General features: G+C 35.9%; 1 protein-coding gene and 1 non-coding gene across 3 annotated transcripts in view; one reads left to right on the forward strand and one right to left on the reverse strand.

Moving 5' to 3' along the window:
• INTS9 (integrator complex subunit 9) overlaps window positions 1–21558 on the forward strand; it is a 90060-nt gene that overhangs the window by 9812 nt on the left and 58690 nt on the right. For both annotated transcript variants that reach the window (XM_036888953.2, XM_036888954.2), the window contains exon 2: window positions 18490–18617. In XM_036888953.2, the coding sequence (XP_036744848.1) occupies window positions 18490–18617 (128 nt within the window). The remainder of the gene's footprint in view (window positions 1–18489; window positions 18618–21558) is intronic.
• Window positions 19006–19112, reverse strand: LOC118914405 (U6 spliceosomal RNA). The gene has a single exon (XR_005025605.1). It is a non-coding gene; the product is annotated as a U6 spliceosomal RNA (small nuclear RNA).

Consider the following 21558-nt stretch of genomic DNA (forward strand, 5'->3'; position numbering starts at 1 on the left):
AGTGTAAATTTACAAAATTTTAGGAGAGAATTGACTTTTTTCTTTTAACTTCTCATTGAGTCTAAAACAAGTAATGTCTTTTCCTTTTTCCTTTAAGCCTTTTTAAAGCATATTTTTATCTTTTTGATTGTTACTGTAACTGGAATCTTTTCCTACACAGTTTACATAAAAAAAGGGTATATTCTCTTTAGAGACCCTTGTTGAATTTTCTTATTTCAATTTTTAGTAGTTTTTTTCATTTAATTCTCTTATGTTTTCCAGAGGTATAACTTTGGAGATAATTTTTTTTAACCTAATTTTTTTCTGTGGTATAATTACATCGACTTACATTTCCAGAATAGTTTGGAATAAGAGTGGCAGTGGTAGGCATCTGTTTTATTTCTGACATGAGTGGACCTGCTGCTTTAACTCAACATGTCAGTATGATACTGACTTTTGATTTGAAGTTTTTATATATTTTAATTTACATACTATAGCTTGCTGCTTTCTTGCTCCAAATTTTCTAGTCGCTAATAAAGTGAGATTCTTCCACATAGCCCAACAATAACATATCTTCTAAGGGGAAGATCTTTCTGTGTTGTACAATATTGTTTATTCTAGGGTGTTAATTATATCTTGTAAGCCGTTTGCAGAATTTTTGAGAAAACAACAGTTTTTATAAAAGTCTTAGGTTATGCAGAGCAGATTCATTGAAGTAAAAGAGAAAATTGCAAGGTTTCCTTGGAAAACAGGACAACCAGAAGTAGTTTCACTCTCTGTACTTAAGAGAAGGTCTGATAAAGGCAAGAAATGCAAACAGGTCAGTCTGTTAAAATAAATATAATTGCCACACCAGAAAAAAAAAACCCTGTAGAAACAAAATCGGGTTCAGAGCCCTAGGCAGTGACTTACTACTAAAGCTGTATTAGATTCAAGCTGTGTAGATCAAGTTAATAGCAAGAAGTTACTGATGAACAAACATGCAGTAGGTAACACTACCAGAAAAGCAGTAAAAAAAATCCATTGTTTGGCTCTACAATCCAACAAAGCCAACAAATGTTACTAAAGCACAGACCCTCCCTATACTAGCTTACCTTTAACAGACCATAGACACAACATACTATGTATATATGTTTGTGACTGAATGTATATAGGTTTCGTGGTAGACTGTGATAAAGATGATAGCGAAGTATGTAAGATGAGGAATATGAAAGATGAATTCCAACCAGGAAATCAGTTTCCTAGAGAAGTAAAATCTGAGCTGGCCTTGAAAAGTACATTAGCTGAAAGATAGATTGGAAAAAGAATGTTATGCCTTACTCCAGGTGGAAGGAACAGTTGAATTACAGAGGCAGAGGACTTAGATTACATTGACTGTTCTCCCCTACACACACACACACACACAATAATAGTAATAATAATAAAGAGTAAGAGGAAACTTTGAGAGGTGATGGATATGTTCATGTCCTTGGTGGTGGTGATTTCACAGGTGTGTACTTATTCCCAAAGTCATCAAATTATATACATTAAAAAATACGGCTTTTTACATATCCATCATACAAAGTAGTTTTCAAAAAAGATTTGGAAATATGCTCAGTTTCCCCAACAACAGTGAATATACATTTTATGTATTTCTTGCTTCTTAGTGCTCTGTAGCAGTGTATACAAAAATAGACACATCTCTGTCCTCTCACATCCGCCTAATTCATTGCTTCAGAATAACAATATTTTCATTATATATGTCATTAACATCTGAAAGATTTGTGCACATGATTGGAGCACTCGATCACTTCAAGTGCGGCCAGGCAGACTTGCTGAACGTATTAGGAGCAAAAGTTAGAACAGTAGGTTGAAGTCACAGTGGTGGACTTTGAAAACATGGCATTGTGGGTTGGACAGTAACAGAGTAAGAATTTATTTTTATTTATTTTCAAGAAAGTTTAGGGGTTTTAAAGTAAGAATTTGTAAACACTTTGAGCCTTTAAATTTTATCTCTGGAAATATAGGACAAAGGAGAAGAACTTTATTTTACACACTTAAAAACTTTGGAATGTAAAATCAAAAAGTATGATTAATTACAGTTGTAGAAAATGTTTTGAAAAGTGAAATGTAATCAAAGCAAGAGTCTTCTAAACACTTTACAAGGACTTCATAAGCAGTAACAGTTCATAAATACTACAGAAGGACAAAGTGATCTGAAGTATCAGTGGGACCAATTGATGGGCACCATATAGGAAAAAGGAAAAGAACAGAGACAATGAATTCCTTGACTTTCATCTTTATTGAGAAGGTTTTTGAGAAGTCTCCTTCCTGCAGAACTGATAAATGCATAGAATATTCTTGGTCACATCAACAGGTTGAATACAGAGAAATGACTAGAGCTTGTGTTATTGTGATACTGTCTTTAGAGAGTATGTGTGTGTGTGTATTTTCTAATAGAATTTTCATACAGTGAAACTAGCATAAATTTCAAGTGTGCATACAGTCTGATGATTTTTTATCCAGTTACACATCTGTGTATGTTCTCATTTATATCTGGCTTCTTTAACTCAAATATTGTTGACCTGAAAGTTTGAAGGATGAAGTTGTTGATTTGGCTAACTATGTCACCAATCTATAAATAGCAACTTGGTAGAGGACTGACCAACTCCCTGTGGGGTTACCATTTCTTTTTAGGGTACTTGAAGGGGCCCTGAGAAATACAGCCTGGTAAAACTTGTTTCTGGGCTGGGCAAGCTGCAGCGATTCTGTCGGAGACCTGTTGTCCAAGACAGCCTGGGATCTTTTAAAAAGAAGCCAATCTGACTAAAATATCTGAGTTCTTCAGAGGGACTAAATAAAGGAAACCTGTCCACTTGAATTTTTAGAATGTTTTCTCAAAAATAACTATTATAGAATCAATATATGCACATAAATTTTTTTCAGAATAGAACTGAAAGATACAAAAAAGAAAGCAAAAATCACCCATAATCTCACCACTTAGAAAAATCCCTGTTAAACATGTTGGTATGTAACCTGCTATGGAGGATGGGTGTACTGATTTACCTTACCCTTCTGTGTCATTCGCTCTAAAGCTATAAATTGTTAGGATTAGATTCAGCCCTGAGTGATAAGAAACCTGAAATAACCATGGCCTAAAGAAAGACGTTTAGATAGATAGAAAGACGTTTAGGTAGATAGAAAGACGTTTGTTTCTTATTCCAGGGCAGCTCCATGATCACTTAGAGATTCGAGCTCTCCTGCTAGGTTGTTGCCCCACCATCTTCAGTATGGGGCTTATTCTTTCTGATCCAAGACTTTACCTGCTCAGGTCACCAGATCCCTTTTCTAGGAAGGAAGGAGTAAATAAAGGCCTGCCTCTTCCCTCTGATAGTTTCTCGAAGCTGCACGCACCTCTTTAATATATCTTCTTGGCCAGAATTTAGTTGCATTGCTGCATCTAGTCACAAAAGAAACTGGGAAATAGTCTTTTCCAGGTGCCATAATTCCAGCTGAGATTTGGGGTTCTCCTTCCTGTAAAAGGGAAATACAGCTAATGAGACAACTGTCTCTATCACAAGCCTTTCCATTTTGATATTTGCATAGCGTATTTTGGGTATTTTTATAGTAAAACATTGTATGGGTTTATTCTACTGTAGAACATACTGGTCTCCATTCCCTACTGTCCCACACAATGCTGAAGAGAACATTTATTTATATTTTTTTGCACCCATCTGGTTATTTGCTTAGTGTAAATTCGTTAAGTACAATTGCGAGGTCAAAGACTGTACTTGCACATTGTAAATTTTGATTCAGAATTGCAGAAATGCTTTCATTTCCACCCATGAAAAGTAAATGAGAGTTTCTTTCCGTACAACCTCATGATTAGTTTCTTTATGCCAGTTTATGGGCAGAGCATTTTCTCTTAGTGTAGTTTTAATCTGCACTTCTGTCACTTGTGAAAGGTTGAACATCTTTGCTTTTTTTTGCTCTTTTTTTTAATAGCCTTTTATATTCTTTTGCAAATTACCTGTTTGTAGTATTTGTCCATTTTTCTGTTGAAATCTTTTTTTCTTATTTATTAGAGTTTCTTCTTAAATTAAGAAAGTCAAATCCTTGTTTTAGTTTTATAAATGGTTTTTTCCAGTGTATCTTTTGCCTTTTCATAGTAGTTTCTATCACACCGAAGTTTTTAGTATAAATAATCAAATCTATCATTTTCTTCTAGGATAATGGTGTTAGGATGGTGCTTTAAAAGTCATTTCCTGCTCTAAGAGTGTATCAAATATTTCCCTAAAGTTTTAGAATTTTTCTGCTCACATTCCATACAAAAATTTTCAAAAAAGCATTTTATCATGGATCATGGCAAACAGAAAATCAAAATCAAACTAGTTCCTCCAGCAAGTGTGGGTTTCCCTGCTGCCATTTCTATAAAGCCAGTATTAATCAGTAAAAGCTACCCCTCCCATTCTCTCCCAAGGATCCAGACAGTAGAGGCAAATGAAAGCTCTCTCCTTTACTGACCCCTGACTAATTACTGATGTGACTAGTAAGAAATTTTTCCATCGAAAAGCCTTTTCTAGACTCCAAAACATAGCGTGGTTAAGCTGGTTTTGGTCCCAACGTGAATGGCTGTGAAGAACCCAGCATGAAGTGTTCACTTAATGGTAACTGTTTTTGGAAACCTCTTCATTTAATCAAAAGCTGTTGGTAAATCCATTTCTTAGAAAATATGCTTTTCCCCTGATCTACCCAGAAGCATATTCATTCAAAGCTTGAACAGGCATACTCTTCTCCATGCTGATAGGCAGTATATTGGGCATCTTCTCTCTAAATAGAACAGTCTTGCCAACACTGAAAATCTGTTCAGTTGCTAGCATCCCTTCCGGATGATCTACCCAAGTGCCACAGGGGACTCCCTAGTAACCATGGTACCTACATTCTCACCTTTATGGTTGTCTGTGATGTCCAGATGTCTGGACCTTGAAGCTTGCCACACTAAGAATCATGCACCGTGTCAGGGCAAAGAGTCGTCTCCAGGTGAGCTGCGGTTGTTGGAATGTATATACTCAGTGGTGTGGGTGCACAGAAAAGTTCACAAGTCCTGGAAGAACTAGGTTCCTCATTTTTAAAAAAGGTATTTGAGGTAGATGACCTCTGAATTCTTTCCATTTTATACAATGTGTAATTTCTTATATTTTCAGAAAGTCAGTTGTAAAAAACACACTGGCATAGACACATCTTGATGACAGGTTATGTTAAAACAAGGAGTTTTGGTTGACCCAGTGAAATGATGGCATAATGAGAAACAGCATTTATGTATTTCCTTGGGGGCAGGGAGGGAGAAGCATGCAGCAGTTTTAACATGCCTAGAATAAACTTCCTAGCTTACTCTTGAATTAATATTAAATACATCTCCTTGTTGATACTGATCCTCAGCCACTTAAAAGTTTTACCATTTTGTTAACCTTGTTCTTTCTTGCTCATTGCCATCGCTGCAGATTTTCAACAATTTGTATAAACTCTGTTGTCCTGAAATTGTCTGTTAAATATTTCATCCTGTGAATGATATTTATCACTGCAATACCTCTTCTCCTTTTAAAATTATCTATCAAAATCTTGTTGCTTTTTACTAGTACTTTTATCACCCTTACTGCTTTGTTAACCAATAGAACATATTGGTTATTAATGTTGATTAAACAGCTGAAAACCAAGGACAGATAAAGCAAACATCATAAAACAAAAGGGAAACCAGTGCATAGGTCAGTCATATATATGACCTTTAGTGTAATTTATTTTGGGTGGTGGTGGGTGCACAGCTTGTGCTCTGTAGCATAGGTGTATTCAGTTTCTATGCAAGGTTAGGATAGAATATAGCACTTACTGTTTAAATTATTACCATTAGCTATTTCTACCCTTAGTGCTATCTCCCATATTCTGTATTTCCTTTCCTCCAAATATTATTACCTCTTTCTTTTCAACCTCTTTTAAAACTTTGTTGCCAGGAGAATCCTCTGTGGTAGTTACTCTTTATTCCAAAAATGAAAATTTTTCTGATAAAAAAAAAAAAGCTGGTTAATGTTTTTGGAAAGTCAAGAGTACAGAAGTATTGAAAGTAGAAAGGTGAGAGTTCCGAAGTGGTCAGCCACCCTCTCCTCTGCAGTAACCTCGTTTACCAGTTTGGTATATGTGCCTCCAGGCTTTTTTCTTTTTTTTTAATTACACTTAATTTTTGAAATTAATTTACATTAACTACATGTAATTGCAAGTGCACTTTTTTAAAATAAATAAGGTCATATACATAGCTCTGTGCATTTTTTTTTCCATCAACTATAATGACTTTCTAACATTTGTAACGTTCTGGTGCCAGACAGCCAACAAAGTTGGTCCCAAGCCATCCCTACCTGTTTTTCCTCCCTCCCTCCTAATGTTTACGCTCAACATTCCCACTCTTCCTGAGTTTTGCTTTCTATGAGCACTTGCTGCTGTTTTACTCCTTTTCACGGAAAGCCACGTCAGAGGACTGATAAGCATGAGGGAGCAGCATGAGTGTCGGTTACCCAGCCGTGTGCGGCATCCCGCACTCTCCCGTCAGAAAGTAGCTTCACTGTTCACCGTGCATGCTGCAGATTTTCTGCTCAAGTAGAAAATTACCCCTTATTTGATCCAGCTGTGTAGCCAGTTTGACAGTGAGTATGATTGGCATATTTAACAGCTCTCCTGCAAGATAGCATCAAGATACAAAGTGAAAGGTTACCAAATAAAATTGAAATATATTTATAGGCATCTCTGAGTGTCGGAGGGCCTGGCCCAAAATTCTCACAGGGGAAATAGTTCCAAATTAGGCAAATTTGGCTCAGTGGAAGCCAGTTGAACTCAGGATAGTGTGGTATAATGACAGGGAATCCCTTTCCCAGCCACACTAAGAATCTTACCCTGTCAGGGCAAGGAGTGCTCTCCTGGTGAGCGACAGTCGTGGATAGCAGTGAATATAGGTACTGGGCTGTGGGTGCACAGAAAAGGTCCCAAGCCCTGGAAGAGCTAAGTTCCTCATTTTTAAAAGAGGTATTTGAACTAGATGATCTCAGAATTCCTTCCAGTTTATAAAATGTGTTAAGTTTCTTATATTTTCAGAAAGTCAATTGTAAAAGAACATAGACACATCTTGATAACAGGTTATATAAGAAAACCAAGACACTTTGGTTGACCTAGTGAAGTGATGGAACAATGAGAAACAGAATTTTGTGTTAAAAGAGCGCTTAGAAATAATCTAGTTAAGTCTCCTTATTTGTCAGATGAAGAATTTAAGGCCCAAAGAATTTGGAAATCCATTTGACCCAATACCAACTTAGAGGCAGAGTTCAAACCAATACTTTATGCTTAGGTTAAATAAGCTGTTGTTGCTGTGATGCAGAGCCCAGCAATAAAATCGGACTCTGCTTTATTTAAGCTAAGAGTTTATTTCCACTTTGGGAAACAGTTTGATAGTTCCTTGTAAAGTTAAATGTACATACACCAGCAATCCCAATCTTAAGTGTTTACCCAAGGGAAATGAAATTCAATTTCCCTGCAAAAACCTGTATGTGAATGTTTGCAGCAGCTTTATTCATAGTTGTCAAAAACTGGCAACAGCGACCCAGGTGTCCATCAGCTTGTGGATGGATAAGCAAATCCTGGTATGTCCATACAGTGGGTTACTTCTTAGCAGTAAAATGGAATGGCCTATTCATACATGCAACAACAAGGATCAACCTCAGAAGCATTACGCTTGTAGCATATGAGATTTCCAATTGCTTTGCATCCTTGCCAGCACTTGTCAGTCTTTAATATTAACCTTTCTAAGGAGATTGTAGTAGAATCTTATGGTTTTATTTATATTTCAGTAAGGACTAATGTTCATTTTTTCATTTGTCATCTGTATGTCTTCTTCAGTGATTGCCTTTTTAAATATTTTACCCACTATTATTGCATTGTTTGTACTGTCATTGAGGTGTAAGAATTCTTTTACTGTCTGTATTCAGGCTCTGAAGGAAATAGGTGTTTTGCAAATATTTTCTCCCAATCTGTTTTCTCACATTTTCTTAAGAGTGTCTTTTGAAGAACAAAAGTTTTACATTTTGATTAAGTCACTCTCTTCTGCTGTAGCTTGGTCAAGAGAGAGACGGGATGAGTGCTTGTGAGAAATAAATGGGTTTCTTAAAAAAAAAATCTGATTAAGTCCAATTTATAAGTGTCCTTTTATGATTCTTACTTTTTGTGTCTTATCTGAGAAATCTGTGCCTAACCTAAGGCACAAAGATTTTCCTTTTTTCTAAATTTCCCTGTCTAATATGTTATCTACCAACTGCTATTGTGGCTATTAACCACTTACAGTATTACTCGTAGGACTAAGGAATTGAATTTTAAGTTGTATTTTATTTTAATTAATTAAACTTTAAAAGCTGATACGTAATTCAGTTACTGAGAAAATTTTAAGAATGTTCAGAAGAACTTGGGTATGTGGGTATACTTTTCATCTGTAAATGTTAAAATCTAAATGTGTATCAGGTATTTCAGATGAAAATTTAGCATCTGAATCAACATACATTACAGATATAATGTTCACACCAGATTTTGAAGACTCAGTACAAAAAAGTAATTTAAAACTGTTTCATTAATATTTTTATGTTGATTATATGCTCAAGTGATTTAGATGTATTGGGTTAAGTAAAATATATTGCTAAAATTAATTTCACCTGTTCCTTTTACTTTTTTAATTTAGCTACCAGAAAAAATTAAAATTACGTGTGTGGCTTGCATTGTATTTCTATTGGACAGTGCTTTTCCATGAGTTTTGTTGTTTCAGTTCTTACAGGTAGTTTTATGATCTATTTTGAGTTCAAAGGCCCCTTTAGCCCTAATGTTTTATTATTTTTATGGAAGCTAAGAGTCTGATGAGCATATGCAAGACTGGGGAGGGAGAGAAACTGAAGTCTTTTTTTAAAAATTGGAGATTTTATCATAAGGAAATACCACATTTTAGAAACTTTAAAATGTGTTAGTGTACAATTTCTCAGGGTTATGCCAGTGACTGTCTTAGTCTTTTTTAATTAGCTCTCCTTACTCTATTCTAAGGTGTTTGCTCTGGAAGGAATCTAGCAGACAGTTAGATAGTGATACAACAGGGAAACTACTGAGAGAGAAGTTAGAAAGATGACTAGAAAAAAACTAGTCACTTTTTTCCCTAAGATTCTTTGATTTTTTTTTTCCTATCCAATTATCCTATCTATATTAAGTCTGTTGCTCTGAGCATAGTATACTATCATACTTTTTCTTATTCCTACTATATTAGTGGAATACTTAAGAGAAAAGCATTTAGAACTTGCACTGGTTCGAGTATAAGTTCAGTCTGTTATTAATAATTGTGTAATTGTTGGATTCTCCCAGAGGAGGACGCCGCCCCAAATCACTCACGGAAGGCGTCTCTTGATGCAACAAGCAAGAGGAATTTATTCAGAGGCCAGCTAGCTGGGGTCCATGCATTAGCCCGACGCAGCGGGTCTCAACAAGGACCCCGAACACACAAAGCCAGAAGTTTTTATAGCATTTTCAAAGGGGCAGTATTTTCTACAGTCACAATACAGTGTTTTTCCATAGACACATAAATTTTCGGCTGACGCCACATCCTGGGGGTCTGGTTAGATAAAATCACTTTCGGAATGTTTAGGGTGGTTCTAGCAAGATAAGCTTAACTGATTGAGGTTAGCTAACTAAAGGTCACTACAATTAACACAGGCTGACTAACTTGTTTTTCAAAGTTCTAGCAATTTTTTTCTCCTTCTAGGTTAGAAAATGGTGTTTGAGCCTTTAAGATGGCTGTGCTTATGCTAACTTTTGATTCTTCAGGTTCTACATAATCTTGGGCCTTCACAGTCAAGTTGGTATTGATAATATTTGCTTTAGTTGTTGGGAAAGAACTAGTAAGATACTGGATAGAAAATATTTGTCAATAATTCTTATTGTTAGTAAGTGAAGATAATTCAAACAATGAACTTTCCTATTCCTATTGCTTTCTAAGCTCAGGTCTACGTTTATTTTTAGAATTCCTTTTCAAGTATGAGCATTGATGTGCATTTTTATGAATATATTTTATAAATACAGCTATCGTATTAGTGTCGCATTTCTGGTAATTAGATGATTATCAATACCGTTTGAAAATTTTCTTACAAAATTATAAAGCCTTGCCGGAATTGATAATGGGGGGAGTCTAGTAACCATAATGCTGCTCATGTAATTGCACATTAATGATACCAAAATAAATAAATAAATAAAGCCTTGCTGGTCTTGTTAGGGAAGTGTTTTGCCAAACTTCCTAAGACTAGAAAACATCAAGGAGTTCTGTAAAGGTACCAACATAATATTGAAAATTTAGACTAAAAAATCTGGGAGTTACCTTTTTTTCTGTCTTTCCCCCAAAGCCATATCATGTTGAATCATCCTTCTCACAAGGTAGCATTCTCACTTTATTCCATTTCCATTGCCATGTCAGTAGTTTGAGGTCTTGTTCACTTTGTGTCTGGAGCATAATAGCAAAATGAAAATTCTGGGTCATCAGCACTACCGAGCAAATTTCCCTGAAAATTAACAAATATACCTAACAAATGCTATCCTAATACTAAAATACTTTTCTGTTATGATTTTCTGGATTTTATTTTTGTACTGTGAGACTTCTGTCATAAAAACAGCACTACAAATTTTGACAATAGTAGGAAAGATATAGTTCATAATTCTGATGTCTGCGGAAGTGTGTGATAACAAAACAGAAAAGACATCCTTATACTCGTTACTAACATTAAATAGATGTTAATAGTTTGCCTTTTTTAAAAATCAGATCTCTTTCCTCCCTTCTCTGCCTTTTTAAAGACATATTTCATTTAAAGCTAGAATTATCTACCTTTACCTCCCTCTCCAGAAGTTACTACTTTCTTCAAGTTCATGTGTATCAAACCCATGTATGCTTTTATTAGTTTAGTATATGCTAAGGTATATATATTCAGCATTACTAGGTATACCAAATTATTCTCCTGAGTGGTGTACCAATTTATTTGCATTTTTACTACATTCACCCCATAATTTTAGCCAGTCTAAGGTTTGCTCATTATTGTCTTATTTTGCATTTCCCTGATCCTGATGGTGTTGTACTTGTTTTCATATCTTCACTTATTGACCACTCCTGTTTCCTCATTTCTGTTGAGTTTTTTAATGTTTGTTGTTGATTTGTATGAGTTTTTTTATACTGAATAGGTTGCCAATGCTTTTAATAATATGTGTTGGAAGTATCTTCTCTCAGTCTCTGACTTGTGTTTTCACTTTGTTAATGGTGTCTTTTGAAGAATTTCATCTTAAAGTAGTGTACTCAGAATCTTTCTTTTATGGTTTGTGTCTTTTTTCTCCTTAAGAAATTCTCTACTACCCTGGGGGATAAGGTAGTATCTTTTCATTCTTCACTAAAAGTTTTAAAGTTCTTGTCTTTATTTTTTCAGTATTTAAGTCATCTGGAATTAATTTTTGTATATGGTGTGAAGTAATGAATCCTTTCCAGATGAGTTGCATACTTGCCCAGCACCACATATTAGTAATGCTACTTCTGTCATATGTTAAGCTCCTAGGTAATGGTGTGTGCCTCTTTTCTGGACTGTTTATTCCTGTCCCATTGGTCCATTAACTATCCCAGCATAATAACATCCTATATTAATTATAATGAGTTGTAATATCATAAAATGTAAGTCTTCTCTAATCGTTTTTCTTTAGTATTTCCATTGCTAAGTTTAGCCCTTGACTCTTCTGTATGAATCTTAAGTTTAATAAAAAAGTAGATAAGTGAAGATTGCTATTTTCTGCAGCAGTTTATTTTCCTTTCCAGCTAACATTATCTCTAAATAGAGTTTTGTAATTTTTTGGTAAAAATTTTATTCTTTGCTTTTTTACCTTTATTCTGTGATACATTTAATGTATGCATTAATTGGTATTCCAATTTTAATTCTTATTACTGTTACTAATTGTTCAGTGCTAGCATATAAAAACACAGGTTAATTTGGGTACATTAATTATTGTATTCAGCAACCTTGATGCACTTTCTTACTAGTTGTAATAGTTTGTCTTCAGAATGCCTTCTAATCATATCATCTGTGAACATTGACATGATTTATTTCTCCATTTCTAATCATTTCACCTTTTTCTTGTCTTATTGCTTTATATAGCATTGCCAGTATAGTGTTGAATTTAAGCAATGATAATGGGTATCCTTATTTTGTTCTTGACTGTAATGGAACTGTTTCTCATGCTTCTCATCATTAACTGTGATGTAGGGATGTTTAGGAACCCTTTAGCAAAGAAATACCCTTGTAGTTACAATTTGGTAAGATTTTTTTGCCTTGAATTGGTGTTTTTTTCAAATACATTTTCTGAATCTATTGAGATTTGCTTTCCCCTATATTCATTTATGTGTGAATTGTACTAATAGGTTTCCTAATGTTGTACCGGGAATAAAAACTATTACATAAAAGTAAATTTGCTAACAGTATTTTTTTAATGTTGTACTTGAATCAGAAATAATCAAAGTCATTTCTTCATTCTACTGCCAGAAAGAAAAGCAAACTGTATTTCTTTTCTCTTTGCTCATAGATTTCTATAGTGGATGCATGAGTTGCTTAAATAGAGAAAGAAGAAAAAGGGGGAGAAATTAGTGATGTTATTTACAACTTATTTTATTAACACTATTGCCTATAAAAGGCAGTTCCTCTGGTGCTACGCTATTCTTTCAAACAGGATTAAAGAGCGTTTGGCATTATCTCAACCTAAAGGTTATAGGTTTACAGATTATTTCAGAGTTTCAGCAGTAAAAACTATTTTATCCTATCACTTTTTAATGGAAGGTAAAATCCAACAAAAGGAAACTACTGCTTATAACAGATAGCAGACCAGTTTAATAATTTAATCTATTTGGGATTATCTTACATTTGTTTCATCTTACATTAGCCAGTTAACTAATTTTCTTTGTTCACAACCAGATTACAAATTCAAGCTATATTCTTATCAACTCAAAATATGACCTTTTAGAGCACATCATCTCTGCAAATGTTTTTTGGTCTCTGACAATTCCTTTCTCTTTGTGTATCATGGCATGCATGGTGATTAAGTAGTCTCTCTCTGGGCCAAACTTTCCAGGGTTCAAGTCCTGGCACAACCCTTACAGCTTCAGAACTATGCAAGTTTCATAATCTCTGTGCCTCTTTTTCTTCATTTGTAAGATAGGAATATAGTTCCTACCTCACAGTATTCTTGGGAGGATTAAAGGAGTTAAATGTGAAGTTCTTACAGCATGCCTGACACTTAATAAATACCATATCATAGCAACTATATATTTTACAATTATTCTAAACAAGACTAGGGAAAAGGAGAACATAGGATGTTTTAGTCTCCAGTTCTTTTGCAAAAGACAGACTTACTTCCCAAAGCCAATTCACTAAAATTCAATTTGCCATGTGACCAAATTGCCAAGATTACAAAATGTACTAATTTAACAAGTCTTGTGGTTTATTTTTTTATGACACAATAATTCATACTGCTTTTGAAGATTTCTAGGAAGTTAAGATGGCTGGTTTATTCTCAAAATATATGAAACAAAATTTGACAAAATTACAAAGAGAAATTGGTAAGTTTCTCTCCTAGGATTCAAGTAGGATATGGGAAACTTAAATAAGATAATAACCTTGATCTACTCTGTATACAACAATTAGATTACATACTTAAAATTTTATGCATGCTGGATTATTTGTAAAAAATCAACTATTTACAAGGTGTAGGATCACAAAGCAAGTTTCAGTAAACATCCAAAAATTAATGTACAAATTCTGTTCTCTGCCCACAATAAAATTAGAGGTCATTAACTAAAAGATAACTATTACTTGCTGTACATTTGGAAATTAAACCAAACGTATAACACACATAACTCATGCACACTTCTAAATAGTTCATGGCTCAAAGAAGAAATCACATGGGGAATTACATAGTATGTAGAAATGCATAACATTTGAAAACAATATAAACTCATAAAATGCATCCAGAGCATCACTTAAGAGGGGTGTTTGTAGCCTGAATGCTAATCAGTACACAGCAGTGGCAGAATTTTGAAGACTATATCAGATAAAACTTAAAATAGAGCAATAAACTTAGAGCAGAAAGTAAGTAGAAACTGAAAAGCAAAGATACATTCAATGATAATTGAATAGTTGGTTATGAACCAAAGGCATAAAATATTTTAAACTATAAAGGAAGAAAAATAGAAAACAATGCATTGTTCCTGGCTCAGAGAAATATTACTGTGTAGTAAAAATGGTTGCATTCCCTAAGTTAATATACAGACTAAATGTGGTTTCCATTTATATATTATTGGAAAAGTAGTGTTTTAGAATTGTAGTCATTATGACTTATTTGGGGGTAAAAATGAAAAAAATAAAAACAACCAGTGGACAAAAATAGAGACTTGGAATTATTTTCAAACTATTATTACCGAACAGGAAGGTGTTACAAACCAAAAATAACTTAAAGGTGACAGGAACCACTTTTAGTGAATTTTGCTGGGACGTGTAGGAAAATGGACTCATGTTTTTGTCCCAGTTGTAGATAAGAGATTAAATTAGGGCTATTTAAGAAACGGTATTTTCAGAGAGCAGATAAGTTTGTCATCATTAATAGCTATTCTGCAGAAGCATGTCAATATCAAAAGAAAATCAGAAAAGAGAGGCAGAATATGGATAGTGTTAAACCTAAGTAGTGGGGTTTATCATGCTAATTTTGCTTACTTGTATTTTTGAAATTTTCTGTAATAGAAGTTTTTTTTTAATGAACATAACAGAATGGGAAAGATAATATACTAAGCATAACTGATAACAATTTTATCAAAAAATATAAACAATGCTTCTATGTTTATACATATGAGTTCTGAAACCAGATTCCATTCATTCAGTGGAAAAAAGATACAGGACACAGGAAATACAGACAGTAAGTCATGACACAGAAGACCCTGCAGCTTTGTTACTAAATAGAAATAAAATTAACATGAAAACATTGCTATGTGCTTGCTAAGCCAGAAAAACATTTTAAACCTTACATTGGCTAGATATTCACATCTGTCCTCAGTAATGACTGCATCTTCCTGAAGGGAAAGCTAGCAGTAGACAGCATTTGTAAAATTGCTCACTCACTTTACCTACTGTTGTGAGGTACACAAGTGTTAAAGCATTAGTGAATGCCACTAAAGAATAAAATTTCTTCTCTATAATGCTGTAAATTTAGGTGGTCCCCCAAATTGAGGTGGTCTCTTCAGCCCCTTAATGATTCTGTTAACAGTGGGCATATACCACGTGTCAGGTGCTGTATCCATTCCATTTGTCCTTCATTCATTGAGGAGGGTAGCTTCTACTACTGCATCTTACAGGTGAGGAAACTGACTCTTTGCATAGTTAAGTCAAAATTACACATTAATAATGAGTGCAACCAGGATTTGAGCCCAAACAGTCTTATTTAAACCCTGAACCTTAAATCATTTCTCCAAACTGCCTCTCAAAATTAAATCCATATTTCAAGTAGTTGATTTTTCCTGTTTAGAGCCATTTAATTGCTTCTAGATAGTTATACTACTGACATTACAAGTGCATTTTGGTATAGATTCGAGATGGTTTTGACCATATGTTGATAGAAAGAAGCAGTGAAACAGGTCTTCTGACCTATTACTGATGACATTGTAAATGGGTACAGCCTTTTTGGAAACCATTTTGGCAGCATAGTTCAAGAGCCATAAAATGCTCATATTTTTTGACCTAGTTAATGCCACTTCTGGGAATCCTCTAAAATAGTCGAATATGGAAAATGCCTTAAGCACTAAAGTGACCGTGACAGCCATTTTTGTAACTGAGCCACTGGAAGAGCCTCTAAATATTCTACAGTAAGGGAATCATTAAACAAGTGATGGTATATTTACCTAGGCAGCCAATAAAAATAGAGTGTGGTGCAACATAGACAAAGCATAGTCATCATGAGTTTTTAAAGCAGCATACAGAGCAGTACATGCTCTAAAGTCAGCTTTTACAAATACAGAAAAAGAGGGAATAGAACAATGACTGTGGGTATTAATTTTCTTTCTACTTTTTCAAACTTTTTGTAATACAGATTGATTACTCATTTTAAAACCCCATGATATGTAATGTTTCGGGTAATCACTGGATTATGCGCTGCCTGGTGATTGCAGCAGCATATTAGAAACATGCAAAGAGCATCCCTGGAGACGGGCCAACTGCGGGAACCCCGTGGGTGTGTGGGTCTTGGCCCCTCGCTGTGTCTTAGCACACTCAGGTGGCCCACGAAGTAAGGAGTGCAGCTTGGGAAGCGGGAGTGGGATCTTTGGAGCCAGGGGACCTGTATGGCTCTTCTCAGATTAGCCGCTCAAACTGTGTAAAGCTCAATTCCTCCTCCATTCACGTGGAGCTGGTGAGATCACGATTGGGCACTCCTTTAGGAGGTGCTCTGAAAGCATTTCTTCCGTTCACTTAACAGCCCTCTGAAAGTGTTCCTCACCTTTCCTTATCCTTGGATGACAGGAGCAGATGTAGTGTCTTTCAGCTAACTTCTTTTGCCTGATGTCTTTTGAGCAGCAGCTTGTACAGGTCAGTCTTCCTTGTGGTGTAACTTGTGACTTTTTATCCATAACTTAGACTTAAAGGTGAAGATGCTGCCATTCAGTGTGGCTGGCTGAAAAAAATCATTTTTTTCTGATCATAAAAATTCGGTAAATGCTTGTTGTCGAACTTTAGGAAAACACAGAAAGCTGAAAGAAGAAAACTACACTATAACTTTTCCACCCAGAAGTAACCATTATATACATTTCACGTTATTTCTTTTTAGGTTTTTCTGAATATCTGGTTGTTTTTTTTTTAAAGGAGAAATACAGGAAAGCTCTTATTAGAACACTTGTATGTTTGGTACAAGCTTGACATGATACTTGGTGTTCATTTTGAGAGTTTATATTTGTCTTTAATAAATAATTCTTAGAAAGGTATAAAAACGAAGCTGGCAGGATGGAGAGTGGAGTAGAGATATCTCTGCCATCCTTAGTAGAATATTTTTTTTCTGTAATTCTGATACCTATCAAAGAATGAACTTCTGTAAAGTACAATAACGCAACTCATGCTTCCTGGAATTGTTTTAGTATAATTACAATTTTAAATAATTTGTACTGTTTTTGTTATAAACTTATACCCTATCAGACCATGAGTTGTGAATTCTGATTTGAAAAATATAATAACATAAACTTGGCATAAAGAAGCTTGCAAAACGCCCACCATTTCTTGGCTCTTGCTCTTACCATTTTGAGAACATGTGGTTTTAAAAAATCATCAGCCCCTTGTAGTATCCTCTTGAGAAAAGGAGGAAATCGATCCAGTGACAGAACCAGCAGAGCAACAAATACCTGGAAACGCCACCTGAGCTGCTGTGGCCACGTGAGGCCAGGCATTCATGTCGAGTTACCCTAACTCAGAAAGAATGTACTTGTCATGGGGTAAAGAACATCCCTCCATTGTCTGGGCTTTGCTGTTCAAGGGAGGCCTCCACGGAATGACTGTAAAGATGGGGGAAACGGTCCTTACCTTCTTTCGTTTCTTTTCCTCAGAGCAGCAGAATTCTGAATGGTGACAGGGTACATCCCCTATAAATAATTTCCAGTATGGCTTATCTGTCATCCCCACTACATTGAGGAGGATGTGAGAAATGTTTGGGGTCAGTGTGTTGTCTTGCCTCCTCTCTCTCCTCTGAACACACCATTGTGGCTCGTGCCCCTTTAACTTCTGAGGTTTTGTGCCACAGGTGAACTCTTGATGGGTTGGGAGTAGGTGTCCCTCATTCCTTCTTGGTATGTGCACATCAGAGAAGTCACCTGTCCTTTTGAGTCATTTCCTCTGACAAGGCTGAGCCATAACCCCTTACTGATGCTTGTTTGTTAACCCTTCCCAATCATTTCCTCTGTGAGGAAGTCACTTGACTTCTTTACAGGACAAAAACCTAACCTGCAGCACAGTCTGAGGATCCAGTGAGGAATCGACTTCACAGCTTTAGGTAGTACTTAGATGCAATGGAATAGTGGGAATTCGGAGTGTCATGTGAGAGTGGAGCCTGGGACTGTGCAACTATATATCTATAACCACAACTATAGCCCAGAAACCTTCTATTTGGAGTAACTTTGGCCCTTCCAAAACTGCTTGCCTGAGCTACGGCTTGGTAGCCTATGAAGAACTGAGTGTCATCTGAGACTTTTGAGTATTTTGAACTGCTCAGGAAAGGTAGCTGGAGCTGTAATGGGAAGGAAGTCACACAGAAAGTGAGCTGTATTTACAGACTATTCCAATGAGAGAGGAAGATCAGTTGTACTTAATTCGCTATATTTTTTAGACTTTTTCTGTAATTGATTATTGATAAAAGTGATTTCATTTTTTTCAGTATTGCCTTTCGGGGCACCCAACCTTACCATGCAATGTGCTCAAATTCAAATCAACCACCATTATGTTGGACTGCGGACTGGACATGACTTCCACCCTCAATTTCCTTCCTTTGCCACTTGTTCAAAGGTATGTGCTGGTGAATCTGAGAAAAAATGAAATTTAGCTTGCTGGCAAATGGTACCCCTTAGCATTAAGATTACCAGTACTTTGTGTGTTGTACTAAGTTTGTTCCCTTAAAAATGTTCTTCATCAGAATAATTTCCTTTGGCTCGGGTGATGGAAAGTGTTGTATTGATTTATTGATTGGCTTCTTTATTATAACTTCTTCTGAGCTGTAAAATGTTCCTGCAACTGCTTAGTGCAAGTGAGGTCATATATATTTCATCTTTCTTGCTAATTCATATAAGAGTTTATAAATGGTCAACTGATAAGCCCAAGAATTGAATTTTAGAATAATTTAACTGCCTTTGCAGGTACTTTACATCATAGAGCCTGACGTTTCTTTCTTTTTTTTTTAAATACGGACCTTTGCACAAATGTGTGTGTCGTCCTTGTGCAGGGGCCATGCTAATCTCTGTATCATTCCCTGATGTTTCTTTTTGATAGTTATGTGTGCATTATTTTCATACTAGTCAGCTGTAGACATCACAGAATCATATATGAAGCCAAAACATATGTCTAAAAGCAGATAGAGTTCCCCAGGCCTACAGTCAGCACTGTTTACTCCTACTAAAACCTTGTCTAGGAAATTGGTGTCCCAGCTTACTGTCATTTAGAAGCAGTAGTTTATTAGAGAAGTGGGCAACTTTCATATACTTTGAGGAGCAGAAAGTGATACAGCGTACAAGAGGGGAGACAGAAAAGCTGTCCACAGCAGGTTTAAGAGCTTAAAAGCAGAACAAGCTAGGTAAACCTTCTAATGCATCTCATTCACTCCCGAAGACGTCACTGTGTGTGGTGATGATTCATAATGACAGCCCAGTGAACCATCTAGAAAAAGTATAATTACAAATCAAAACCATTGATTTTTTCTGAGATAAGGGATACAATAAGGTGATGGGGACAAGGTCAAAAATAATTACATATTACATTTTATGCAAACCTGAGAAAATTCAATTGTAATCACATGAAGCACTTAGAAATACATTTACCATCCACAGATATTGTCCAGAAGAGAATATTTATACATTTGTGCATGTGGTTCAATAACTATAGACACCACCTACATTTCTCAATAGAAATGACTGACAGGTTATTTCTTATTAAAACAGCCTGATATTACTGTCTTTTTACCCCCAAAATTAAAGTGTGTTCATTCATTTGGTGTTTATTAAGAGTCTGCACTGTGGTGGACCAGGGGATACAGACCTGAACAAGATAATTTTCCTTTCACCATGGAGCTTATAGTCTGTCAGAGAAAACAATTTTAAGTTTTCATTATTTCATTGAGTTAAGAAAACAACCATATACTGGTGATAATTACTGACAGTAAAATACAAGGTGCTGTGAGGGCTTCCACAGGGGGCCTGCATGCTCTGTGGGCCATGAATTTGCCTAGGTGTTAACCTGAGTGCTAGACAGTGCTAGCTACCTGTTTTCCCCTTTCCCATTCATTCTTGTCTCTTCCTACTTCAGTATTCTCATGGCCCTGGGTCAGCATCGGAGTCCACTTCCACTCTCTCGGCCCCTTGGCATTGTTTTTCTCAGAGGGAGGTTGTACTCGTGGGACAATTCGCAGCCCCTGGGGTTCCTTCAAAAAGTGTCTTCTTTACTCAGGCCAGAAACATTGGAGATACAGTGGCTACATTAGTACCCAGTCCCTCCCTCTCTCTTCTTCCTGCTTTATTTTTCCTCATAGCACTTATACATACATTATAGTGTAATGATATTTAGTTTATATATTGTCTTTCTTCTCCCCTAAAAAGATAAGTTATAAGGGCAGGGATGTTGTTTGTTCCCCACTGTATTCCCAGGACCTACTAGTTCTTGGCATGTAGTAGCTACTCAATAAATATTTATCATATGAATGAAACCCTTTATCCCACCATTCTTACTTTCTGAGAGTCATTTTGCTATTAATTATAATCTTTCTGTTCCCTTGTACCTTTCCATTTTGACTCAGTTCTTCCTATTTAGTTATGCTCCATCACTTCTAACTTAAAATTTTAACCTTGTCTTGACTCCACTTTCCCCTGAAGCATTCCCAACTCCTCTCCAGTCTGTGCTTTGCCCACACCACCTGCTAGAACACCTCCTGCTAAAGTCACAAGTGACTTCCACATCATTAGCCACGATGCACGTCCGTCAGTGCTCATCTGCCTGGCCATCCAGCTGCGCTCTCCTCCTTGAGAACTCGCTCCTGGTTTTCCTTGTACTTCTCTTACTCTTCCTCGTCTGTCTGCTTTGGAAATTCATTTTCCTCTAACTGGCCATCACTTACCAGAATTCTACAGCATCCAGTGGCTGGCCATCAGAATCTCCATGAAGGGCATTTAATTAATGCTCAGGGCTTTAATAACCATCCAAACAATAACTTTCAGATATGTATCTTTAGTTACTAATTTCTTCTGAGTTCAAGATTATACATTCAGATGCTTACTGAGTTTCTTTGGATGTGCCTTGGAAGGTACATCAAAACTCAACGTGCCCAGTGAGTTCATAAGTGGACGTGGTCCGGAAGAGGAGAGCAGACTCCCCCAGCCCTGGTTTTCCCCGATGGTACCCTGTACTAGGGAGTGGCATCTTGTCATATAAAGGCCAGAAAACTAGCGCCGACCTTACATATGCCCCTTACCTTGCTCCCCATATCCAATCTTTCATTAAGCCCTGCAGTTTTTACCTTCTAAACAGCTCTGGAATCCAGTCACTATCATCTTTACAAGCATTACTGATAAAGTCTTCTAACCAGTTTCTTCAACTCTGATCTCACCCCGTCTGAATCCAAAGCCATCTTTTTTGCATATCTTTTTATTCTGAAATGATTTGATTTATAGAAAAATTACAAGAATATACAAACAACTCCTAATTACCCTTACCAATTTTTAATATTTTATCATGTTTGCTCTAT

Source organism: Manis pentadactyla, chromosome 1 (genome assembly GCF_030020395.1).
Source record: "Manis pentadactyla isolate mManPen7 chromosome 1, mManPen7.hap1, whole genome shotgun sequence".
Classification (NCBI taxonomy): Eukaryota; Metazoa; Chordata; class Mammalia; order Pholidota; family Manidae; genus Manis; species Manis pentadactyla.